The sequence below is a fragment of the Terrapene carolina genome, unplaced genomic scaffold (genome assembly GCF_002925995.2).
Source record: "Terrapene carolina triunguis isolate 2854851 unplaced genomic scaffold, T_m_triunguis-2.0 Scaffold139, whole genome shotgun sequence".
Classification (NCBI taxonomy): domain Eukaryota; kingdom Metazoa; phylum Chordata; order Testudines; family Emydidae; genus Terrapene; species Terrapene triunguis.
In genome coordinates, this window is record NW_020664490.1 from 5,556,656 (window position 1) to 5,583,859 (window position 27,204).

Below are 27,204 nucleotides of genomic sequence, written 5' to 3' on the forward strand. Positions count from 1 at the left end.
GCTGGGAAGAAGGGTCCCACCACTCAAAGCCCGGAGGTGTGTGGCCACCACCATTGCAAGTGTCCAACCCGCAGCATCCCTGCAGCACAGCCAGGGCCTGAGATGGAAATCTGGGACTAACAAGGAACAGACTGTGAAGTGCCCTGATGTCCAGAGACACTGTTTGTGATGTTCCCTGCCACAAAGCGGGATGATGTGTTTTCCTTTAACCTTTCCCATTTTTCCTTATTCTTTTCTTTAGATTAATTGTTAATTAAACAACTTGCATTTGTTTTAAATTGTATGGAATAATCAGTGGGTCAGGGAGGTGCCCAGTACAGAGAGAATACCCCGGAGTGGGGACACCCTAGCCCCTGTCCTAGGTGACCACAGCAGGGTTGGGGGTCAAGCCCCCCAGGAATCCTGGGCCCAGCCTTGTTGGGGTTACGAGGACTCTGCCAGACAGGAGAGTGGCAGGGGAGTCCTCAAGGGCAGGGAGGCCTCTGGGTAAAGGAAGTGGGAGCGAGGACTCAGATCCTTTCGCTAGCCCACTTCACCGGGGTAGTGCAGAAGCCCGGAAAGTTCCCCACAATAGCGGGACCATTCCCCCGCTTACACATGTATTCTTCTTGTTGTAAAGTTTGCATGGAAGAAAAAAACTGAAATGAGAATGTTTTTTATTTTGTCTATAAGAATTAGAAATGGTAGGAGGTTAGAAAATATTAAAGGCACATAAAGAATATCTGCTTGTTTCCCTGTTTTGTGAAAAGGAGAATGCAATTACGTGACAGACAAATTACAGAAAATGGCTTTAAGATATACATTTTTCTAAGCAGAACAAACATAATTGCTTACAGAGCAGTGATCAGTGTGATCTATTTTCCTTGTAGTATTTTCAAAATTAGTAACAGCAGACTTGTGATGCATTATCTGTGCTTGATATTTCTGAATGACAAGGTTTGGGTTGTGTCCTCTGTGATCCTTAACGAGGATTTTCTTTCTCCTTCATCCTTGATTGGTGCCAAATCACCAAAACCTGCTTGGGCAAGTGTCACGGGGTCACTCACCACACTGGCACCTCCTGCTGGGCGTTTTGGGAATTAGCTCAGTCCCAGCGGGTGCGCCCTCAGGAGATGGTGGCTCTCCCATCTTTGCCTCCATTTGTAGACTTGTTGCGGCTCCTTTCTTTCGGCGTCTGCTTCGTGGCACAGCCCTCCAGCCGTGTCACCATCTGGTTCCCCCCCTTCCACTCCTCGCAGGGGCTTGGCAGTCCACAGCTGGGCCACTCCTTCGGCGGCTAATGGGCGGGGGCGCCAGGCCCACCCACTACTCTGGGCTCTGGCCCAGGAACCTTGCAAACAGCAGCTTCCCGCTGCCTCTTCCTTCCAGCTCACTGTCTCTATTCCCTGGGCCACTTCCCCGCAGCCTCAGTTCCTTCTGCCTCTGGCTCCAGCTCCTTTGCCCTCATCCCAGGCCCTCGAGCCTGTAAGTCCTGTCAGCTCATCAGGATCTCTCCCAAGCTCCTCAGGTCCCTGCTAGCACCTGCCCTTCCCTGCAGCAGACTACTCGTTCTGGTCTGCAGCTGCCTTTTATATGGGGCCAGATGGGCCCTGATTGGCTGGTCCAACCACTGCCCTAATTGTCTGCAGCCGCCGCCCTAATTGGCTGTTTCCTCTGCAGTCACTCCTTTGGCTGCCGGCCGCTCAGCTTCCCTAGGCTGGTTTTAACCCTTTCAGGGCCAGTGCGGGGCAGGCGCCCCATCACACCAAGAAGGAGGGGAGACAGTGGATGTTACTTCTTCTGACACACATCAGTTCAGCTTCTTGTTCCGTCACAGGGGTTCCAATGGAACAACACAAAGAGTTCCTTGTTCCCTAATAGCTGAAATTGCTGCTGGTTCTTACTGGGCCTGGGAAGCTAACCCATATCCCTTGTAAGACATGGTGATGGAGCATTAACTAAAGAATCAACGAACTGACCTCACTACACCAGTCAAAGTGGGTTGTTTTAATTTATGGAATCAGGGTCCCATAATTAAGATTGTAATCTGGATGTAACCACTATTTTCATCGCACCCCTTCCCCTCCAATTTGTTAAATAAAAACTCCTTTTGACCATTGAGTCTCAGGTCAAGGATAAACAGTTTTTGGAAGTTTAGAGCAAATTATCTCCGCTAATTCTGAATGACAGGTTAATGGAAATGTACAGTATTTTTGACCGTGTGTGTGTCGTGGTGGTTGTATTTTTTTGTTAATACTTATTAGCTGGTTCAACATGTCTGCAGTGATATTTTTTGATGATTTGACAGTTAACCTAAATTAGCATAGATTCTAGAGTGTTAACATTTTCAAACCTGGATGCCTAAAATTAGGCTTCTAAATCCACACTTAGGCACCTATGTAAGAGTGCACATATTTTCAAAAGTGCTGGATACATTTACCTGCCATTGACTTCAGCAGGATTCAGAAACTGGTGTTGAAGATAGTTTACCCTTGGCTACACTTGCAGTTAAACTGAATTCAGCACTAGTTGTAACTGCATTATCAGCAATGGGTAAACTTGCTAAAATAGACAAGGTTTATGAGCTTCTCCTTCTTGCTCCTCAGAAAGCAAAATTCCAAACTTACAAGTGCTTAAATTTTGCAACTACACCTCTACCTCGATATAACGTGACCCGACATAACACAAATTCGGCTATAACGCGGTAAAGCAGTGCTCCGGGGGGGCGGGGCTGCGCACTCCGGTGGATCAAAGCAAGTTCAATATAACGCGGTTTCACCTATAATGCGGTAAGATTTTTTGGCTCCCGAGGACAGCGTTATATCGAGGTAGAGGTGTATATACATTTCTCCCCTTTCTCAGCTGTTTTGCAAGAGGGGAATAATTTAGCAATCTTAACAAAATGCTTCACTTTCGAAATGTTACACACTTCACAGGTTATGTACAGGTTTGGTACTGTACAACAATAGATTGGGTAGAAAAGTGCTTGGGGCCCAAAATATCTGATCTTCAGGTGTTAGTAGATTTTATGATAATCCGTAGTTTGTGTTTTGTGAGGTGCATTATATTGATCTGTTCATCTTGCTTTTTATAGAATGGAATGAAGTTGAGAAAGCTGCAGAAAAAGCCCAATAATCAACTTCTAGTGTTTACTTTTTCTCAAAAATCCCTCCCTCAACCATCCATGCATCCATTGATCCATTTTAGGATTTTTACTTCTACTTTCTGGAGTGTCTGACCAACTTCTATGTAAAATCAATAGCAATAGTGAAGTCTCTTGTGGAGTGTCTGGCTCATGTCCCTTTTCAGGGTAAACATTCTGCTTTGGGTATTTTTTACTGTTTGAGGGGTTTTACTCTTTTTTTGGCATGTTGGTTGGTTGATTGGTTACAGTTTAAAATATTTGGGTAGAGGTATGGGTAGATGGGGACTCAATGTTGAGAGTATCCTTCTTGCTGTGGTAAAAGGGCTCTAATGAGGAGAGATTTTCAGCATTTCCTAAAGACTCTGGATGAGTGTAATCTCCTCTGGAAGTTTGTTCCATAGCCAGATCCCCTTGACGGAGATGCTTTGTCCCCTGTTCTCCTGTGCATTATCCTGCGCTTTGTGACCAAGACCTTCAACTGGTACTGGAAATTGACTGGAGAGTGGAGAGACTTGAGCATGGTCCTTATATGCTCCTGGGAGCCAAGACTATGGAGGAAACAGGTGGTTGCATTCTGTACCAGCTGGAGACTGTGCATTGTCTTTACATTCAGTATCAGATACAGTGAGTCATAGTAATCAAGCCTGGAGGTGACAAATGCATGGATCACTGTGGCTAGGTCCTCGTCCAGGAGGAATGGGCAAAGTTTCCTGCAGAGCTGGAGATGAAAGAAGGCATTTTTAGACATTGATGCTATGTGATCATCCAATCTTAATGAGGCGTCACACCAGACTGAAGGCCTCACACTGCTTTGACTAATGGGGGCTGTACATCTTCAATGGAAGGTGTAGACAGTATCTCTGCTGGTTTTTCAAAGTGTTTCTCCCTTGCAACTGTAACCCACACACTTTCTGGGTGTGGTGTTCTGTCCCATCTAGTGGCACCGAGACCACTTAGAGAGATAAAATGAATCTGCTCTACAGCCTTAGCTAATAGCCAGTTGACTTTTGGCTCATGCGGTAGAGGCTCATGCACTAAGCTCCAGAGGTCCCTGGTTCGATCCTGCCTGTCGATGACCAGGGTCTGTCGGTGTTACAAGTGGGGGCTCGTCTGGGATTTCAACTGGGAAGACTCTGAAGCTTGGGATGTGCTTCCTTAGCTAGGGGAAGTATGTAACCCACACACCTACTGGGTGTGGTGTTCAGTCCCATCTAGTAGCACCAAGACCACTTAAAGAGAGAGAGAAAATTAGTCTGCTCTACAGCCTTAGCTAACAGCCAATTGGCTTTTGGTTCATGCGCTAAGCTCCAGAGGTCCCTGGTTCAATTCTGCCCGCCAATGACTGGGGTCTGTCGGCATTACACAATCAGCATCAGTTCAATCTTGGCTGGGTTCAGTTTGAGCCAGCAGGTCTTTATCCAAGGAGGTATTCTGACATCTCAGTTGTGATGGTGCCTGCATCAGCCGAGAATGGGCTAGATAGTTGAGTGTTGTTTGCATATTGTTGGCAGCTGTACCCATGCTATTTCACTCTCTCTCTCAATGGTCTCATGAGATCAGTGAAGAGAAGCAGATATAAAATCAATCCATGTATGATGTTACAGGTGAGGAACTTAAGAGAGGAACAGTTACCTATCACCACTGTGAGTTCTGCTGGAGAGGAACCATTGGAGTCACTGTAGTACTTGTCCCATCTACTCCTTCTATGTCATCCAGGCAGGTTAGCAATACCTTGTGATTTATTGCATCAAGAGCTGCAGTGAGATCCAGCAATATGAATTTGGGGACCGTGCCTGTGTCTATGGCCATAATGGATTCCTCTTTTAGTGCCTGTAGTTCTGGCCTCTGATTGTAATGCACCCAAGATGCTGGCTTATGTCACATTTGTTGGAGCTTGGAAGCTACTAGTACACCTCACTATTCTTATTTCCTCTACCTCCTACTATCCTTTAAAGTTCCAGTTCTATTCTCTTTTAGAAAAGCGTGTGTAGGGGGGGAATCATTCTACATATACTTAGCATCTTCCTCTAAAAGAAATTCCTTGTCGATTCTTGCTTTTACCATTTTCAAATTACTAACTTGGTCTATCTAAATGTGATCAACTTTATTTCCTTTATCTGTCTCAAGATCCCGCCCTCTTTTTACACTTTCGGTACTGCCCTGGCTGCTTGTGGCTATGTGCTATTGACCTCAATGGTCAGGAACAGTTTGCTGGGATCTCACTTTGCTGACTTGGCTTCACTTCTACTGATCCACTTGCTCTTTTTACCCCTTGGACTGACAATATGCACTCATCTAGCTCTGTATCTCTCCACAGGGGTATAGCTCTGGCTTGTCCTGGGTTTTAGTCCTTAAATTGTACTGTACTAAATGGAAAGCTTCAGTTATATGTATAATATGCACAAATTCCTATATGTTTAAACAAGCAAACTAATCTGAAACTAAAATAAAAATGAAACTTGTTCAAGAGTAGTTGAAATGATCATCTAATTAGCTGTGTGGTTGACTTTATTCAGAAGATCAGAGACATAGGGCTTTTTGGAACCTTATTAATAGGATTGCTTATATTGCACTATGTGAAGTTCTCCAACTGTGAATTTTTAAAAAATTAGGGTTGGAAGTACACAATTATTATGACTTATGCCTTATGGAAACTTGTTTGATGCTAATTATTAAAATAATTTGTCAGTTTTGATAATCAGGATCTTTAATCCTAAAGCCTACACTCTTTTGAAATAACAGTAAGCAGGATTCTTTCCACATAATATCCTTGGGGATTTGAGACTGACAGATAATAAATTATTAGGTTAGCTCTTCAAATTTTTGTTTAAAATATACTGGTTTTAAAAAGCATTCATAAGTTACCTTATGAAAAAAATATTTGATATATTTTCTCAGAAGGTTTTTGATCTGAGATCTGTTCTCATTTAAAATGCACTGAACCCCAAAGTGTAACTGGGGAAATGTTATTTGAGATATAGAGAGATTGTTGCCCTCTGCACTGCTGCTGCCACTTCTATAGTGTGGTAAGTTGTAGGGCTGTTCCTTAGAAACCTGGACACCCACAACTCCCATTAGTCAGCCGGACTTGCATGTGTCAGAGGCCATTTCCTCTCAGGAACAGACCTGTGATATCCATTAAACCCCCCCCCCCAACATGATGTAATGTCATTTTCTTAAAATATCCTATTGAAATCTCCCGGATTCCTTTCAATAGTCACTGGGAAATCGATGCCGATCCCGGGAGACTCCAGGCCAATCCTGGAGGGATGGCAACCCTATCTCCACAACAGGTTAGTAAAACACCCCCAAAAATCCCAGATTCATATTTACCCACAGTGTTGAAGAGGTCTTGAGTGGATAACTACAAATGTCCAGTGGCCGGTCTTCTGTCTGCAGGGGAACTTGAGAGGTGTTCATGTGTCCATAGAGCTCAGATTTCTCCCTCTTTTTATGCCCAATTCGTTAGTATTACATAGCTTGTTCATCAAAATAAAAACAAAACAAAAAAACCCAAACAAACTGCTGAGCCGAAACTAAGTTAAGTGTGGAGATTTCCAGCCTGTCAGGCAGAGAATATTCCATCAGTTAACCAGCTGTATAGCAATACTATTGCCAGACTTTCAATCATGGAAAACCGCATGCTTGGGAAAAACAACTCAAGTCAGGAGGGCATAGGGTCATGTTTACTTCTCGAGGTCACTCACTTCCCTCTCCCCTCCTGATCTGTTAGTTGTGCTAAGGTTTCTTTTAGCTGCTTTCAGCAATAAGCATAACAATTGGTATTCCAGCAACTGGCAGTGGTTTAAACACATTGCTGGGCTCTGGGATATCAAAAATCTGCTCCTACAGTGTCTGCTGGCACATGATTCTTCAGTTCTGTTCTTTCATGGTATGCCACAGGTCGTGTAAGGTGCACCGAGATGCTGAGCTCCCCTCCCCCTCATTGTGGGGTGGGAAGAGTGTGGCTCTGCTGCATTTACTTTTGGCTATTCTTTCAGGAATGATGTGTGTGACAAGTTGAAGAAATCCCCATTGATTTCCAGCAAACAGGGAATTAATTCACTTCCTGGATATTTCCTTGAGGCTTAAGGTAGAGAAATGAAATGGAAGGAGGCGAAGGCTTTTTCTGTTTGGGTTCTTTTATTGTACAGTAACTCCTCACTTAAAGTCGTCCCAGTTAACATTGTTTCGTTATGAAGTTGCTGATCTATTAGAGAACATACTTGTTTAAAGTCGCGCAACGTTCCATTATAAGGTTGTTTGGCTTGCCCTGCTCCACCCGCCTGCCTGGCGCTCCTGTTGGGGAGCGGGGTCGGGGTGCGGGGGCTTGCCCTGCTCCACCCGCCCGGCGTTCCAGCCGGGGAGAGGGGTCGGGAAGTGGGAGCTTGCCCCGTTCCGCCCACCTGGCATTACAGCTGGGGAGCAGGGTTGGGACGCGGGGGCTTATCCCACTCCACCTGCCCGGCATTCCCAGCCTGGGAGCGGGCAAGCCCCTGACCCCACTCCCCGGCAGGAGCGCCAGACAGGCAGAGTGGGGCAAGTCCCCGTGCCCCAATCCCACTATGCCCTGCCTCAACCAACCTTCATAATCATCATTGGTGAGTACAGTATTAAATAGTTTGTTTAAAATTATTGAAAATTTATACTGTATATGTATATAATGTCTTTTGTCTGGCGAAAAAAATTTCCCTGGAACCTAACCCCCCCCCCCCATTTACATTAATTCTTATGGGGAAATTGGATTTGCTTAACATCGTTTCGCTTAAAGTAGCATTTTTCAGGAACATAACTACAACGTTAAGCGAGGAGATACTGTATAGGAATTGGGTAGAATCCCTTTAAATAGTTAGTGAGCCCTCTGGTGGTGCTCTTTGTGTTCTGAGAAACATGCCAAAGCAGTGGTGCATGTATGGAGCTCAGCCTTGCATGTTGCATGTAGTTAGTAAACATGGTTATTTGGCCTCCGCTGTGCCATGTGGTTACTTCATATTACATTTGTTGTGTAAAGAGCAAAAGACACAGCAGTTGGCAGCGAGCATGGGATACTGATCCAGGAATACAGTGGCACAGAGCGTGCCTGCAGAGGCCTGGTACAACTGAAAAGCCCTCCAGCCACTAGGACTGTGAGAACACTGCTGATTTAGAGAGAAAGAAGGCTTAAAATATGCATCTGTTTAGGGCAAATGGATTTTGGACTTCGATAGTTCACTAGAAGACTGGCTCACCTATATTGAGAGACCAGAACATTAGATTTTAAGGCCTGAAGGGGTCATTAGATCACCTAGTCTGACCTCCAGTATAACACAAACCATTACATTTTACCCAGCTACCCTATAATAGGACCCAGTGACATTAGTGAGACTAAAGCATTTCAGTCCTCAGGAGACAACTGTTCAGTGCCAATGGCAGAGAACAGGAGAGACTGAGGAGCCACCAATGCCTGAATCCCCTTCAATGTCAGGTAATTCATTACGTGAGATGTGCCCAGATGATCCTATCAGGTGATCCATGCGCCATGATGCAGAGGAAGGTGAAATCCCACCAATGTCCCTGCTAATATGACCTGGGGGAAATTCCTTCCTGGTGCTGAATCTGGTGATTAGTGTGACCCTGAGTATGTGAGTGAAACACATAGGGTTGCCAACTTTCTAGTCGCACAAAACCGAACACCCTAGCCCCGCCCCTTCCCCAAGGCCCTGCCCCCACCCCAAGGCCCTGCCCCTGCTCACTACATTCCCTCTCCCTCAGTGGCTCGCTCTCCCCCACCCTCACTCACTTTCAGTGGGCTGGGGCAGGGGGTTGGAGTGTGGGAGGGGGTAAGGACTCCGGCTGGGGATGATGGGTTTGGGATGCAGGAGGGGGCTCCAGGCTGGGGGGTGGGGCCGAGGAATTTGGAGTGCAGGAGGGGGCTGTGGGTTGAGGCAGGGGTGGGGCTGTGGATGAGGGGTTCAGGGTGTGTGAGGGAGCTCTGGACTGGGGCAGGGGGTTAAGGTTCAGTGGGGGTGACGGCTCTAGACTGGAGGTGCAGGCTCTGGGTTGGGGCCAGGGATGAGGGGCTTGGGGTACAGGAGGGGGCTCCAGGTTTGAGGGGGGCTCGGGGCTGGGGCAGGGGATAGGGGCTCAGGGTTGGAGTGTGGGCTTACCTTGAGTGGTTCCCGGTCAGCAGCGCAGTGTGGGGGCTACGGCAGGCTTCCTGCCTGTCCTGGCACCGTGATGCATGTGCCCCGGAAGCAGCCAGTAGGTCCGGGGCCTAGACGGGGGGGATGGGTGGGGTTGGGGGTGGGGAGGCAGGAGGCTCCATGCGCCACTCTCGCCCGCAGGCACTGCCCCCCCCCCAGCTCCCATTGGCCGGGAATTGGCCAATGGGAGTGGAGATCCGGTGCTCAGGACGGGGGTAGTGCACAGAGACTCGTGGCCCCCCTGCCTAGGAGCTGGATCTGCTGGCTGTTTCCGGGGCACAGCGCGGTGCCAGCCAGGACAGGTAGGGAGTAGCCTGCCTTAGCGCCGCAGCACCGCCGACTGGACTTTTAACGGCCCAGTCAGCAGTGCTGACCTAAGCCGCTAGGGTCCCTTTTCCACTGGGTGTTCTGGTTGAAAACCGGACACTCGGTCACCCTAGAGACACACCAGCCAGGCATCTCAGAGAGATGATTCTTTGTACCGCCTCAGAGCCCTAGTCCACCCCGTCTGGTGTCCCGTCTCCAGCCGTGGCCAATCTCTGATACTTTGGAGAAAGGTGTGAAAAAAAACCCAGAATACATCTGGCCAATTGTGCATGATAGAATGATATAAATAAATATATCACAATGAGAGAAAAGTGGCAGTTTTGCTAAGTGTCATGGGGCTAAAACCTGTAACCTGCTGCATGGCCCAACCGCTCCTATTAACCAGCAGACAAAGCATTTGCTGAGATTGTGGAAATGCTACAAAAATCACCTATCCCTAGAGCCACTGGTGCTTGCAGAATGTTTATGCTTTTATAAACAGAATCCAAAAGAAAATTCAACATTTCTGAATGTGGCTGAATTAAGGAAATTAACAGAGCATTGCCAATTTGGAGAGAATTTAAATAATGCATTAAGAGATGTATTGATATGTGGTATGTGAAACAATCCAAAACCAGCTATTGACAAGATTAATTTGACCCTACAATGTGCACTAAAATTTGCTGTATCAAGGAAGACAACTACTAAAGATGTCAGGGAGCAGCATCATTATGTAATCGGTGCAACAAATACATGAGGCGTCATGCAAAAAGCACAACATGGGCAACACTCCAACACTGCATGCTTTCATTGTGGGAAACAGGCTCACAATGCAAATAGAGGGCAAATCTTTAAAAACTGTAACAAACAGGTACGCACGGAAAATGTGCAGGGCAGTGCAGCAAGTACAACCGCCGCCTCGTAAGGGCAACTCCAGAGGATTTCAGATTCAGCAGCTTGCAGATAAATGACAACAGGAAGTTGATCTGTGCACCTGTTTAACTTAGGCCTGGTCTACACTAGGCTTTTATGTCGAATTTAGCGCTGTTACATCGATTTAACCCTGCACCCGTCCACACCACGAAGCTATTTAGTTCGACATAGAGCTCTCTTAAATTCGACTTCTGTACTCCTCCCCAACGAGAGGAGTAGCGGTAAATTCGACATGGCCATATCGAATTAGGCTAGGTGTGGATGGAAATCGACGCTAATAGCTCCGGGAGCTATCCCACAGTGCACCACTCTGTTGACGCTCTGGACAGCAGTCCGAGCTCGGATGCTCTGACCAGCCACACCCCGGGAAAATTTGAATTCCTTTTCCTGTCTGGGCAGTTTGAATCGCATTTTCTGTTTGGACATCGTGGCGAGCTCAGCAGCAGTGGCAACGATGCAGAGCTCTCCAGCAGAGGTGACCATGCAATCCCAGAATAGAAAGAGGGCCCCAGCATGGACTGATCGGGAAGTCTTGGATCTCATCGCTGTGTGGGGAGTTGAGTCCGTGCTTTCCGAGCTGCGCTCCAAAAGACGGAATGCTAAGATCTATGAGAAGATCTCTAAAGCCATGGCAGAGAGAGGCTACAGCCGGGATGCAACGCAGTGCCGCGTGAAAATCAAGGAGCTGAGACAAGGCTACCAGAAGACCAAAGAGGCAAACGGACGCTCCGGATCCCAGCCCCACACATCCCGTTTCTACGAGGCACTGCATTCCATCCTAGGTGCGGCCGCCACCACTACCCTACCAGTGACCGTGGACTCTGAGGATGGGATATTGTCCACAGCCGGTTCCTCGGACATGTTAGCGGACGTGGAAGATGAGGAAGGAGATGAGGAGGACGAGGCAGTCGACAGCGCTTACAACGCTGATTTCCCTGACAGCCAGGAGCTCTTCATCACCCTCACAGAGATCCCCTACCACCCGTCCCCAGCCGTTATCCCAGACACAGATTCAGGGGAAGGATCAAGCAGTAAGTGTTTTAAATATCTAAACATTTATTTATAACATAACTGGCATATTTAAAATATTAACAATAGCTAAAGTGCTTTCAAACATGTAAACATTTATTTATAACAGAACAGGAACATTTAAAATATTAACAATGGGTAAAGTGCTTCAAAACATGTAAAGAGTAAAGTGCAACAAAACGGGAATATGTGCAAAGAGTATCATGATTAGTCTGTCATTGGGCGCTTCAATATATAGTCCGAACTATTTTAAAAAAATTTCACAATGTCCGCTTCATGATTATACTGCCCAAGACGCTCCACTCTTTTGTCCCTCCAAGGGCACCTAAGCCAAAAACTGGTCAATGTATCCGGGGATAGAGGCGACATCCTCCGGGGAGAACTCCTCATAGGCCTCCTGCAGGTGTTTTTCCAGCCTCATGAGCAGGTTCCTGGGCAGGGAGAGCTTATTAGGCCCCCCGTGGTATGACACGTTTCCCTGCCACAACGCCAGCAGGTACTCAGGGATCATGGCCTTGCACAGCATAGCAGCAAATGGCCCCGGTTTCTGCAGGCTGTCCCGGAGCATCCTCTCCTTCTGGCTCTCCGAGACCCTCAGGAGGGTGATGTCTGGCATGATGCCCTGCTTTGAATTAGGTAGGGGAAAGTTAGTATTGGGACTGCTTGCCCGTTCCTTTACAGAACGGTAACCGCCGGTTTACAGCCACGCGGTTTACAGCCGCGAGGGGGTGGAACAGGGACAGAGTTCATGCTTGCAGGATTGCTGCCAGCAGAGACTCGCATTGCTTTCTATGTGAAAGGAGGCCAGTGCCACTCTTAAAGTTTTAAGCAGCCACAAGTCTACGGCTTACCATGTTTGCCAGCTAGACAAAGTCCGGTGTCCTGCCCCGCTCCTCAGCTCGCCACAGCAAGACCGCAGGCACTGTAGGCGAGGGCCGAAAATTCGACCTTGTCCTCAGTGCGCGTGTGATAGGTGCTCTGCATGGTCTTGTTCACAGAGAAAGACTATGTTCTCTGTTCACAGATACATTGATCTGTCTCAGGAATTCACTCCCTTTTTCCAATTCCCACAGCCACATCTGCCCAGAGGCTAGCGCACATTAGGAGGAGGAAGAAGAGGACACGGGAAGACATGTTTGCTGAACTAATGGGATGCTCCCGAGCACAGGCAGCCCAGCAGACACAGTGGAGGGAGAACTTGTCCCAAATGCACCGGGCAAACATGGAACGGGAGGAGAGGTGGCGACAGGAGGACCGGCAGGCGACTCAAACACTGCTTGGACTAATGAGGGAGCAAACGGACACGCTCCGCCGCCTTGTGGATGTTCTGCAGGACCGGAGGCAGGAGGAGAGAGCCCCGCTGCAGTCTCTCTCTAACTGCCCTGCCCCGCCACCAAGTCCCATACCCCCCTCACCCAAAGTCCAAACACGGAGGGGTGGCAGGGGCCGTGAAAAATTTCACTCCACCCCTGCGGACTGCTCTACCACTAGAAGGCTCTCATTCCCCCAAATTTGAAAAGTCCTTTCCTACCCGCCTCACACAAGACCCCGTCCAAGTTTCACCCCCCCGTTCCATGTGCGGTTGTTAATAAAAAATACGTTTCTGTTCATTACTGTTTCCATCCTCTTCTTTTGGAGGAGAGTCTGTCTGAAGGGGGGGGAAGGGGCTTGGTAATTGGACAGGACAGTCACCTTTAGCAGGGGGCAGGTCCAGCAGCAGGGCACATACACAGTGCAGTGACTAGTTACCCTGGTCAGTCTGGGAGGTGGTTTTCATGTTCTGTGTGGTGTGGGGGGGGTTGCTCTGTGACTTTGTGGCGGGGGAGGGCAGTTACAGATCTTATGCAGCGGTCCTTACCCTGGATCACAGAGCCGCGCAGCAGGGGATCTGTAACCCTCCTCCCCCTGCAAGACAGTCACATAGCCGACACATACACGCAGTCCCGGCCAGGAGGGCTGGCAGGCTCCGTTGAAACAACCAGTCCACCACCGCGGAGCCTGTCATTCCTGGAGTTTAGAAGCATCATTTGCATCACAACACTAAACCCGCCCCCTCCACAGTCTGCGTCCCAGGTTTAAAACATTCCCGCGAAAACAGTAATAAAGACAACGGTGTCCATTAACAAAACAGAACAGATTTTATTTTTTGGGAAGGGGGTGAAGGGGGTATGTAACTGGAGAGGATAGTCGATGGCAACTGGGTAAAGAAACGGGGGCAAGTTCAGCTTCTGTGTCCACAAACTTAAAAGTCACTGGGTACCCTGCTCAGTCTTGAAACTGGCTTTCAAAGCCTCCCGGATGCACAGCGCGTCCCGCTGGGATCTTCTAATCGCCCGGCTGTCTGGCTGGGCGTAATCAGCAGCCAGGCTATTTGCCTCAACCTCCCACCCCGCCATAAAGGTCTCCCCCCTTGCTCTCACAGAGATTGTGGAGCACACAGCAAGCTGCAATAACGATGGGGATATTGGTTTCGCTGAGATCACAGCGAGTCAGTAAGCTTCTCCATCTCCCCTTGAGACGGCCAAAAGTACACTCCACGACCATTCTGCACTTGCTCAGCCGGTAGTTGAAGAGTTCTTGTTCAGTGTCCAGGGCGCCAGTATAGGGCTTCATGAGCCAGGGCATTAGCGGGTAGGCTGGGTCCCCGAGGATCACTGTAGGCATCTCCACATCCCCAACAGTTATCTTGTGGTCCGGGAAGTAAATGCCTTCCTGAAAACCCGAGCATCATGAACCTTGCCCGGCCATCCGACGTTGATGTTGGTAAAACGTCCCCTGTGGTCCACCAGTGCTTGCAGCACCATTGAAAAGTATCCCTTTCTGTTAATATACTGGCTGGCCTGGTGGCCCGGTCCCAGGATAGGGATGTGAGTCCCGTCTATAGCCCCACCGCAGTTTGGGAATCCCATCGCGGCGAAGCCATCTATGATGGCCTGCGCGTTTCCCAGGGTCACTACCTTTGACAGCAGTACCTTGACGATTGCCTTGGCTACTTGCAGGACAACAACCCCCATGGTAGATTTGCCCACGCCAAAGTGGTTCGCGACTGACCAGTAGCTGTCCGGCGTTGCAAGCTTCCAGAGGGCTATGGCCACTCGCTTCTGGACAGTCAGGGCTGCTCGCATGCGGGTGTCCTTGCGCTTCAGGGCAGGGGACAGCAACTCACAAAGTTCGAGGAAAGTCCCCTTCCGCATGCGAAAGTTTCGCAGCCACTGGGATTCATCCCAGACCTGCAGCACTATGCGGTCCCACCAGTCCGTGCTTGTTTCCCGGGCCCAGAATCGCCGTTCCACAATATCCACATGCCCCATTGCCACCGTGATGTCCTGGGCGCTGGGGCTCGTGGTTTCTGACAGCTCTGTGCTACTCTCCGACTTCAGGCCCTCACGGCGGTGCCGTAGCCTCCTCGCCTGATTTCTCTGCATCTGCCTCAGGGAAAGGTCTATGATAAGCTGCGAGGCGTTGAGAACGGTCACAACTGCAGCGATGGTCGCAGCGGGATCCATGATCGCAGTGCTGTGGCGTCCGCGCTGTCACTGATCAAAAAGTGCGCGAACTGATTTCCCGCCGGCGCTTTCAGGGAGGGAGGGAGGGCGGTAGTGACTGACAGATGACGACAGTTACCCAAAAGCACCCTCGCCACATTTTTTTACCCAGAAGGCATTGGCGGATCGACCCAGAATTCCAATGGGCAGCGGGGACTGCGGGAACTGTGGGATAGCTGCCCACAGTGCACTGCTTCCAATGTCGACGCTTTCCCCGTTAGTGTGGACTCACAAAGTCGAATTACTGTCCTTAGTGTAGACACACACGTTCGACTTTCTAATATCGATTGCACATATTCGATTTAACTAAAATCGAACTACTCTCATAGTGTAGACATACCCTTAAAGACAACGAACAGAGGCCAGAACTACATTACAAAGTTTTGTCAGCAAAGCTATATCTGACGGGGTGTGAAAAAACCACACCCCTTAGGCCAACATAGCTATGCCAGCAAAACCCCCACTGTGAATGGAGTTATGCTGACAGAAGACTGCTTCTGTCAGCAAAGCTAATGTTCTTCAGGGAGGTAGGTTACTGGGCCAGCAGAAAAACATCTTCTATCGGCATATACTGTGTTTACGCTTGAGGGCTCTGCCAGTATAGCTACTCCTGTCTAGCTGTATCAGCAAAGCTTGTGTAGTGTAGACTAGCCCAAAATATTATTTGGACTTTTTCACAAGTGGCAGGAAGTATTTTCATGATTCATACCTATAAGGGTTTATTTAAGTATAACAGGAGAGTGTTTGGCAGAGCATCAGTACCCGCTGTTTGGCAGTGAGCCATTGTTAAGCATATTCCTGGCACTTCTTGTTACTTGGACAATACACTGCTCATGGGAGCTAGTGATAAAGAGCACCTTGGGAACCTCCAGAAGGTCTGTGGGAGGCTGTCTGAGTACGGTCATAGAGCAAACAAGGCATTCAAACTGCAAAATGTGTCACAATTACGTACCTTTCTGGAAATGGTCAGTTATTACCATAGGTTCTCATCTAATATAGTGACAATGTTATATCCTCTGAGTGAAGTGTTACAGAAATGATGTTGGTCCACGCAGTGTACCCAGGCTTTGGATGACCCCAAGAAGATTATAGCGTTTGAAAGAGTCTTTACACACTACACTGCAACTTTGCCTATAAAGATATGGAATAGGAGCAGCCATTTCACATGTATTGAAGATCACACTGAAAGGCCTATTGCCTTAGCTTCCAGATCTTTTGCCCAGCAGAACATAACTATGCTCAAATTGACAGAGCAGCTACTATATGCTGCAGTTCTGTGTTCACATAAATAGCTTTTGGTTCTTTTTTTAAAACCTGTGGGTACTAACGACCTGACCCGAAGCCCAGTGAAATCAATAGAATGTTAGCATTGATTTCCAGTGGGCTTTGGTTCAGTCCCTAAGGCTCAAGAATAAAGCTGTGGAGGGAGAAAAACACTTTTTGTTGTTGTTAAACCCATAGGCACACCTTACCAATTTGCAATTCATTTACTTTCTATTCAGAATAATACCTAGAAATAACAAGGAAGTATTATAGAAGCAATGGGGGCATATGGAGGCATTGGATGTTCAGATCCCACTTTTTGTTTCTAGTTCTTGTAGAACAGAAACCAGAAAGAGCTGTCAGCGTAAGCTGTAGGTACTGTACAGTACCAGCCAACATGTTTTTAGCATCAATTTAACATCATAAATATTTAGTTGATAGAATTGCAGTGCTGGTGATGAGGGAACATTTATGAAATTCTATGCTCAGGAAATAGTTTTTATTAGAGCTGGTCAAAAATTGCAACCAGCTTCTGGTTTTATTTCTTTGTTTCTACCTTTTATTTCTTGTAATGTTTTTTGAGAATTCCTCTGTGGACCTCAAGATTATTGATGCTCTATTTTTTGTCTCTTATTAAAAACAAAAAAAGCCCCAATAATATGGTTTATCTTTTTTTTCTTTTATGTTGCACCTCCTGAGAATACAAACAGCACATGCCTCCAGTGTTATTCCTAATGTGCCTGTTTTACAATAACAAAGAAAAAAGTTGTTGCTGTTGTTTAAAATGGAATGTCACCTTCCTGGTCTAGCTGCTATTCTGTTAAAAAGGTCCATATAGTATTATTGTCCCTACAGTGTGTGGTGGGACATAAATCATCCAGTTCTGCCTTCACCTTCTTCCTAGTGTTGCAGGTGGTAGGCTGGGATCAGCTGGTAAGAATGAAGTTTAGGAGAGGCCAGGACATATGAGATTAGGGACCTTGTTACAGGTTGAAAGAAATCCTTAGTTAGCTTGATGACCGCCTACTGGATTATGGTGGCCAAATGAGATTTTATGGTGACCAGAATTTATATTTTATTTATTTAAAGTATGTTTTTCCTCAGTTATTTTGCCTTGTTTTTAGTTGATCGTTAATTTCTGCTGCTTTTCACTTGGGGTTATGATTTCAAATCTCACTCTCCCATTTTAAAAATGTTCTAAAGCAGGGATCGGCAACCTTTGGCATGCGGCCCGTCAGGGAAACCCGCTGGTGGGCCGGGACAGTTTGTTTACCTGCAGCGTCCTCAGGTTTGACCAATCGTAGCTCCCACTGGCCGTGGTTCGCCGTCCCAGGCCAATGGGGGCTGCAGGAAGCGGCGGCCAGCACATCCCTGGGCCCGCGCAACTTCCTGCAACCCCCATTGCCCTGGAATGGCGAACCGCAGCCAGTGGGAGCTGCGATCGGCCGAACCTGCTGATGCTGCAGGTAAACAAACAGTCCCGGCCCACCAGCGGATTTCCTTGATGGGCCGTGTGCCAAAGGTTACCGATCCCTGTTCTAAAGTAAACTGTTTATCTCCCCACCCCCAGTATTTTTCTTTTTCTCAAATCTTTTTCCCCCACCCCTTTTGTTTAATTGTGGTTATGTCCTCTGTGTTCAATCTTTAAAATAATTCCATGCATGGAACCTCCCATGGTTACAGGTGAGTGGGAATTAGGAGTTTGGATTTGTAATAGCTACATGTTCACAAGCAATCATCATTGTCCTGTGGTTATACAGAGGTAGACTTTCTTGAAAGCAGACATTTGTGAGGGAAATTGAGGTCGCTGAAACTAACAAAACCATTTAGCAGTGTCTCAGGCTTTTCAGAACTTTTCTCTTCCTTATAGGAACCACAAGTAATCATAGATTGATGGCTTGTCTTATTCTGCTCACCAGCATGTCTATTTTGCTTTGTACACTTTGTTCACAGCATATTGAAATTGTATCCTGCCATGATTTCAAGAGCTGTAACATATCGTGAGTTTCCACGCCCACAAATTCAGAAGAAACATTTTCTACCTTGCTTCGTATTGTAATATGAGACTTTTACCCACATCGAGACTTTTGTGTATTAAGTCCAATCTTTAAATCTTTCAGTCCTACTCCTTATCCAGGATCTGCACGGCACTGCTTCTAGGGGATTTGATGCCACTGTCTTTGATGTGTGACATCAGTGGTTTAGGGTGAAAAGGTTTCCTTTTAGGAATTGTTAAGACCTTCCAGAGCTGCAAGAAGTGATGTAAGCTATGTGTGTGTGACCAGTTGCTAACAAGTTGATTTAGTAAAAACTCAGACACATTTATCTCCTTCTCACTTCCCTCTTGATATTTGTTTCATCCTAATGACTCCCAAACAGCCTATTGAAGCTAGGGTTAGACATGCCTTTTAGGGAAAGCTATGCTGTTCAATTCCCAGTGACATAATTTATTCACATAGAAGTTATCTATATTAGAATGATCAGATGCAGTAGGTGCCTACATTTGATACAAAACTATAAATCATACACTCAAATATATCTGTCATAGTCATCTAAAATATTTATTGTGCTGACTCAAACAAAAAAAATGTTTGGATTCCTTATCACAGAAGCCTGAATAAACAGTATATTTATTAATCAACTTATGGATTCTTATCTCTATTTTATGCATTGATTCTGCAGAAAACCTACAGCTTTGAGTATATTTTAAGTCAGAATGGAGCCTTAAGATTTATTCCAGCACCACTGCCACATTCCTCTGAGTTGATAATCCTGACAGCTATATTTACATTGCATAGCTTTAGATTACAGGGTTCATATGGCATACATTTGCCAACATGGATCCAACTATTGGTCTATCTAATCAAAGAATGTATGTCATGCTTACAAGATTGGGGATTGTATCTAGGGTCATGGTGGACAACCATCTGAACAGGAGTCGATGGTGCAATACTATGGCTAAGGGGCTAACACATACCTTGGATGTATAAATAGGAGAATATTGGGTAGCAGTAAGGAAGTGGCATTAGTTCTGTATATGGTGTTAGTGAGACCATTACTGGAGTATTGGGTGAAATCCTTGTCCCGCTGAAGTCAAATGGGAGTCCTGCCATTGATTGCAGTGGAGCCAGGATTTCACCCACTTTGTCTAAATCTAGTGTCCACACATTGAAAAGGATGTTGAAAAACTGGGAAGAGTTCAGAAAAGAGCCACGAGAATGAGTCAGGGTCTGGGAAACCTGCTTTATAGTGAAAGACTAATGAAGCTCAAGCCCTGTAGTTTATTAAAGAGAAGGTTAAGAGGTGACTGGATCACAATCTATAGGTTCTCTGTGGGGAGAAGATTCTGATACTAAAAGTTTCTTCAATTTAGCAGATGAATGCATAACAAGATCCAATGGCCGGATATTAAAACTAGACAAATTCAAACTAGAAATAAAGTACACATTTTTAACAGTGAGGGTTATTAACCACTGAAGCAACTTACCAAGAGGATATAGTGGATTCGTCAAGCCTTGGAAGTGTTTAAATTAAGAATGGATGTCTTTCTAAAAGAGTTGCTCCAAGTGAGACAAAAGTGATGGACTTGGAATCACTGGCTGAGATTCTCTGACCTATGTTATGTAGGAGGTCAGACTAGATGATCACACTGGTCTCTCTTGATCTTAGAATCTATAAGTAGATTGGGTTCCTCCCTTGGGAAGTGGCCAACACCTGATGCTGTAAATTAATCAGTGATCAGTTTATGCCCCGAAACCTGATGTTTCACTATCTCATTTTAGCTTTGTAATGTTCCACTGTGGTGAATGCTCCAGGATAAGCAAATGTTCTGTGAAGTGTTTCTAATTTTTTTTTCAAATTTACCTCCCATCAGTTTCATTGAGTGCCCACTTGTATTCATATCATGGGGCAGGGTAAAGAGGGGGTACTAACTAGTGTTTACCTTATCCACCACAATCTTAAATGCCTCTTTTAACTCCCTTCTAACATTTTGTAAGACATTTATTTAAAAACTATCAACAAGCAACAGTACTAATCAAATTGTACATTTAAAAATGTGTAAGATCTAATTAGAGGGGTAGCCGTGTTAGTCTGGAACTGTAAAAAGCGACAAAGAGTCCTGTGGCACCTTATAGACTAACAGAAGCTTAAGCTTTCGTGGGTGAATACGTTGCATCTGACAAAGTGGGTATTCACCCACGAAAGCTTATGCTGCAATACTTCTGTTAGTCTATAAGGTGCCACAGGACTCTTTGTCGCTTTTTAAGATCTAATTGTGCACCTGATAGCCACATTATTTATTTAATTTATTTATTTATTGGTGCTGCTGTAGCGCCTAGATTGTTCTCCCTGGGTCCGAGAATCCATGAGTGGGGAAGGGACAAGGAGTTAGTGGGCCAAGGCCAGAGGGGTCCATCCGCCTTGTGCTATTGAGGAAGGCTGTGTAATGCAACTTTGGGAACTATTGAATCTAAGCCTTTACTTTCCCATTAGGGATCCTGTTTAAGGGGGCTCCTGACAGCTGCTGCTAGCTTCAGAAGTACTGTCAGTGTAGCTCCACTGGAGTTCTGCTGCAGGGTGTGCCAGAGACCTAGATGTATGAGACATCTGTGTGAATATGCTTGGTCTTCTTTTGGTTCAGGGGATTCATCAGATCCTGGGGGTTTCGTGGAATTCAGTGGTGGACCCTGCTGCTTGTTGTCTGGGGGGAGCCCCTCCCTCTGGCAAGCTGACAGAATAACTGGGGAGAATCTCAGTGAGGGAATATCAGAGATGTTCTCCTATTAGTTTTCCTGCAGGAGTGGGGGGGGGGAGGGGCGAGAGTAACATACCCTAGTGGTGTCATCCCTACTAATCTGCAGAGCACATGATAAAGGTATTTTTAAACTAACTTAAATTATTGCAAAATATCTGACACCAAGATCACTCACTACTAAAAAAAATAATGAAATTGTATTGTCCTTGTCAGTTTCGCTTTCCATTTGAGGGAAATACAGTTCTATCTGAAGAACAAAGCCTGAGCACATCTCTTCAATTTAGTCAGATTGGTCAACTTTCCACTACGGGGAAACCATATTCCCAATAAAATTAATCACGTACATTCCACACGCTAAGCAAATACAAGTTTACTTTGTTGACTAAGAGGTGAATATATATGGCTCTTGGTTTTTCTTTGGTTGAAAAATTGTATTTGGCAAGCACAGTACACATTTGTGAATAATATTTCCTTACGTGTACTTCAAAAGTGATCTGCATAACTGGTGAGAGGAAAGTGACAAAGAGAAGGTTGGGGTTTTAGTTTTGTTTGTTTATTTTTTCTTGTTAAAATACTATTTTGTTCATACATTCTATACAAAAGTAATGGAACAGAATGCAAATTAGCCTATGACAATAGCATTGCTCCCCTCCCTCCCTCCGCCCCGTGCTCCCCCCCCCAAAGGCATGGAACACTGACAACTGAGCACCTGTTCTGAATAAGCATAGTTCATACCTTTGATTCTGACCATATAAATATATGTCAAATAGTGACTCATAGCATTAACTTAGGTTACATACCTGGGAACCATAATTTTTATGACATTCTTCTCTTATATTCTCCCTAACCCCCAGGGGGAGTGGTGAGGAAAGGAAACCCATTGTTTCATATCAGCTCTGTTTTTCATTCCTTCTCAGCAAATTACACAATGAAAACAAGATTCTGCTATGTATCCTCTCTATTATGTCTTTATTAGTGCAACTGTAGTATGTATAGTGTTTGAGGTTTTTTGGAGGTGGGAGGATGGAATTAGGAAGAGGGAAGGGATGGTGGGTAGAGGCTGAATTTGAGTTTTCCCATCCTTTTCTGAGCCCTGAGGCTCTCCTCACTGTTCTTTTTGTTTTAAAATCTCTTTCCTTTGATGCCATGCACCCTAACCATTGACTGTCTACCAGAGAACCTGAGGGTCACCATTTAGCAACATGAGTCATTCCCTGTAGGTTGAGGGTTTAGCCTTCACAATTAATGTGTAAATTCTGGTACTGTAATTCTGCAAAAGATTTTAATTGGAGAAAGTCCAAATTTTAAATGAAACCTTTAAATATCTACAATCAGTTCAATAATTTAATCTCTGGGAGTAAGGGCAGAACATAGCATTAATTTAAAATTCATATCCTAAAGTGCTCCAAGGATAAGATGCATAATAATACGGTTCTGTGATATTGAAATGGAGCTCTGATATAATGTCCTGTTTCATGAATTAATGTAATCAGTTAATGTTTGTTCTAGAGAGGGAACTGAGCCAGAAACTGGAATCCAAACCGTGTGTGTGTGTGTGCACACATGCACAAATCTGGACTTGAACTCTGATCTGAAAGTTAGGATCAGGGCCCTTTTGTAGAATGGGCTGAACTGGAACCTCTGAGCTTAGAGGGATTTTGAAATACAGACCTAAACTTGCATCCAGATGTTGTAGATAGAGCGTCTCTCTAAAATGGGCTGATCCAGTACCTTCTAACTGGAATCTCAGTATCTTAGGGTATGGATGGTGGTTTCAAAACTGGGTCTCAGTTTTGCAACTTTGGCTCATTTCTAGTTTTCCAAATGTACATATTATTACATGTTAAATATTATTCATTATTAATAATTACTTTTGAATGACTTGAGATAAAATGTGAGGAGACAAGTGTAGAAAGCTGTCTTCTAGACATTGCCGTTGACAGAGGATGCCTGCTCCTTTTTAGCGCCCTATTAAAAAAATCAGGGAGGGTCTGCTTTGATGGCTGTAACATAGCTTAGCATCTACACTACGAACTAAGGATGTGATTTCCAACTGGTGTAGACATACTTGTACTAGCTCAGATCTGAGCTAATATGCCCAACACAGTAGAGCAGCTGCACTGGCAGCGGTAGTGGAGGCACGGCTTAGCCATGCCAACTACAAACTTGCCCGAAACTGGTGGGGCGAACACGGCTAAGCCACGCCTCCACTGCAGCTACCCGTGCTACCGCGGCTGCTACTTATGCTCACACTAGCTCTTGTTGAGCTAGGATGGGTATGTGTCTGCAAGCATGGAAGCCCATCCCTAGCTCCTAGAGTAGATATAGCCTTAGTGTGTGTATCACTGCTATTTGGGGGAGGGAGGGAAGCCAAGTATACTTTCCCTGAAGTCGCCAGAATTTTGTTCCTCGGGACTTGTCGACACTAGAAAGTGTTGTCATTTTAACTATACTGGGATAGTTACGTGGCATAATTCTCTCAGTTATATCGGTATACCAGTGCTTATACCAGTGTAGCTTTTTCCTGTATGGGAAGCGAAAAAAGCTATGATATAATTACATCCACACTAGTGCTTGTGTGGGTATAACACACACAAATCACACCCCTTTCCAACATAGTTATTATGATACAACTTTTCTGGTGTAGACCAGGCCATGGTCTACAAATATTTGTTATTAGCAATAATCGAAAATTTACATAAAGTGTTAAGAAACATTAATCTGTGGATGCACATCTGAGTTAACAACATGTGTGATTTTTTTTCTTCTTCCCTTATAGGTTAAATGGACTAACTGGCTCTCATTCTGAGGGAACCTAATGGATATCTCTTGCTTTAATTAAATCTCTACTGTATGTCAAAAAGATTTCTCAAGTCTGGAAGCTGCTCTGAAAGCAATTGAAGCAGCATAAAAATGTGAATCTAACAAGACTCCAAACAACTTGAGAGAGAATTTTCTACTGATCAGTTTGTAATTTAAATCCTTAACTGAAGCCTGCATAGTAGTTAAACTGGTTGAAGAGAGAGCTTGCTCCTTAAATAGGACTGTCAAAAAAGCAGTCACCTGAAATTTCAAAATGAGTGCATCACTGGTACCAAGTGAGCCATGTTACACCCAGCTGCAGGACAACAGAAATGAAATAAAAAATAACAATGAAAGCATAATAAGTATGGGAGATACAAATGCCAACCAAATTATGACAAAGGTCAGAAGCACTGAAGGGGAAGTCAAGAGATGTGATTTGACAACTGATCCTGGAAGTGTGCATACTGGTGGGTCAGAGAACATTACGCAGTTGGATACAGAGCAGAATAAACTTCTGGTCTTTAAGGAATCTCAGATTTGTGACATCAATGTACAAGAATTTAGGTTGCCTTCTACCGTAAACAGGGAATTGGATAAAGATTACAAGACTGATGAAGTTAAGGATACTTCAAAGAATATTCGTATTAGCCGAGGAAAAAGTCTGTCTAATTTGAAGAGCAGTGCAAATGATACCAGTTCAGAGGTTCTTTCAAAAGATGATGTTGAATTTACCCGGCATATTTCTAAGGATAAAATGATCAGGACCATGGAGGCTGAAGGAATAAAAAGGCTTTCTTTGGGAAGATCAAGTAAATTTTCTACTAAAACAGAAGCATTTTCAAAAGAACGTGTGTCGTGTAAACGTTCACTTTCTGCATCACTGGATTCCATTGATACATCACATCATTTGATTGCTGATACTGAGAAATCACAGAAAACACCAGCGGATCATTTTCTAGGTATGGTTTTTCATCCACTTGACAATACCTCAGAGGAAAATATGGTGTTTTATTCAAAACCATCTACCTCAGAGATCAAGGAAGTAAATATCCCAGAGAGCCAAATGGATGTGGAAGATGTACCAAATGTTAACAGCAAAAGCACACTGCATCCTACTCACATAGATCTAAATTTAAGTGGTAAGCCCAGTGAAGTCTCTAGTAAGTCAGAAGCACAAGTAGGTCAGGGTCATACGAGTAAAAAACTGGAGCTAAAACATCCACCACTTGTACCATCTAAGAACATTTGTCAACAAAAAATTGAGAGAATTATGTTGGTAGAATTTCTAGGATGTCAAAGAGAAGAAAGTACATTAGTACAAGAGAAGAAAGGATGTGGAGCTGAAGTGTCCAAAATGCAAGCTCCCCAGTTTCCAGACTTTTGTAGTAAAGTAGGGGATCCGCTCTTAAACCAAGTGGTAGCCTATGCTGAGGACAGACTACGAAGTGGTAATAACACCTGCCCTGGGTTAGGAAGAGGAAGTAATGATGATGAAAGCAGGGCAGCTAATCAAGGTCGTCAAGAATACATAACAGACAAAGAAATTGGATCTGTATTTCCTCTTACTGATGATAGCAAATCGAGTGGCAAACTGACACGTACAAGAAATAGAAACTTACTTGAAGCTGGTACAAGTTGCATTCAAACAGTTGGTGGGCATATATCTTTTCTACACAACGTTAGTCTCCCTTACAGCAAAACCATGAAAGTTAATGAGAATAAACTGATGCTAGTCAAAGGGAACACTGAAAACACCACAGTGTCTGCCTCTGATCTCTCAGATCAACACAGAGCGCTTAGTACAGACACAATGTCAAACGAACAGCCAAACAACCAGGATAGTGATGTGGAAACTGCAAGCTTTTCAGTTCAGAATAAAAAGACAGCTATTGCAAAGAAATATCTTTCAGATGAAGCATCAGAGAGTTATAAAATTTCAGCAAGGGCTGATGCCTTTTTCTGCGTCCCAACTTCCTTGCGCCCAGTGGCAACTGTGAATGTTAATAATCAGCCCACAATTTCAAACAGCAATTTAAAGGATCTTTATGCACTTCATGTTGACAAGCTGTCACCCTCCTCAGTCCTACCTCCCATTGACAGTACCCAGTTGTTAAACATATCCCCTAAAGTGCCTATCAAGACTGCTGTGAACAGTGGAATCCCCAAACCAATCCTTGTGCATTCCAAGGGCTCCCTTACAGCCAAGGGTGATGCGGAGAGTGACAGCAGTGAAAAGCCTGAAGAAAACATTGAGATAAAACCTGTCATACCCAAACCCAAACACGTGAGACCTAAGATCATCACTTACATTAGAAGAAATCCTCAGTCTATAGACCATCTTGACCCTTCCTTTGCCTCAACTGAGCTGCCGTATGGTCCCCCTGTGTGTGGTATGCCCATGGCAAAAGAACAGCAGATATTGAGTGGTGGGGATATTAAACCATCTAACATTCTGTATGACAAATTTAAACCCGACTTGCAGAAGCCAAGAATCTATGGTTCGGGACTTGTGGTATCTGGCATTAAACCCCCGGGGCATCATTTTGGTCAAATGAGTGAAAAGTTTTTACAGGAGGTAAGGAGATAACCACCTCTTTTGTACACCTATTGACGTTTGTTTACTTATTTCTTTGAGGAAAATAGCAGAGATTGGCGGTAAAACCTGAAAACAGTAAATCAATACTGGGATATATGTGGGTATTGTAAACAAACTTTGTTAACTGTTTCTGACACTGACGTGGTGATGGCGAATGGTCTGTTGCTGGAAGCTGCCGTACTGTCACAGTGCTTCCCAGAAGCACACAATCACCCCCTAATATTCAAAAGCTATAAATGGGAACATTGGAGAGAGAGAAAGGCATGTCTCTTAACTCCGCTGACATACATGGGCCTGGGCGAGCCTTTTGAAGAGACAGCTGTAGAAAATGGTCACTATTTGCTATGGTAAACAGGGGCTTTTCCTCCTCCAGAGGAAGGTTGGCAGGTATGTCCAGCAAGAGCTCTGGACTGGTGACATGCAGTAGGACTAGAAGAGTTTGCCTCTGATTTGAACGAACAGAAAAACAGGGATTTTCAAAGCTGCTGTAAGACAATTTATAATGTTTAGTAAAATGTTTGTCTTGTTTCTTTTGAAGTGGGTGGGTATATTAACCATTCTCTCAAAATAACAGAATTTTCCTTTCCCCAGCTTTGGAAGTCCCTGTTTTGCCATGCAGTCAAAGGATAACTGAATTCCCTATGGCCCATTCAGTACCCTCTTGC

The 27,204-nt window shown here is 45.2% G+C and overlaps 1 protein-coding gene across 1 annotated transcript in view; it reads left to right on the top strand.

Annotated features, from left to right (window-relative positions):
• The first annotated feature begins 24,214 nt into the window (after positions 1–24,214).
• Positions 24,215–27,204, top strand: part of LOC112124026 (microtubule-associated tumor suppressor candidate 2) — a 304,990-nt gene continuing 302,000 nt past the window's right edge. The window contains exon 1 of the mRNA XM_026653527.1: positions 24,215–26,518. Coding sequence (XP_026509312.1) covers positions 24,215–26,518 — 2,304 coding nt within the window. The remainder of the gene's footprint in view (positions 26,519–27,204) is intronic.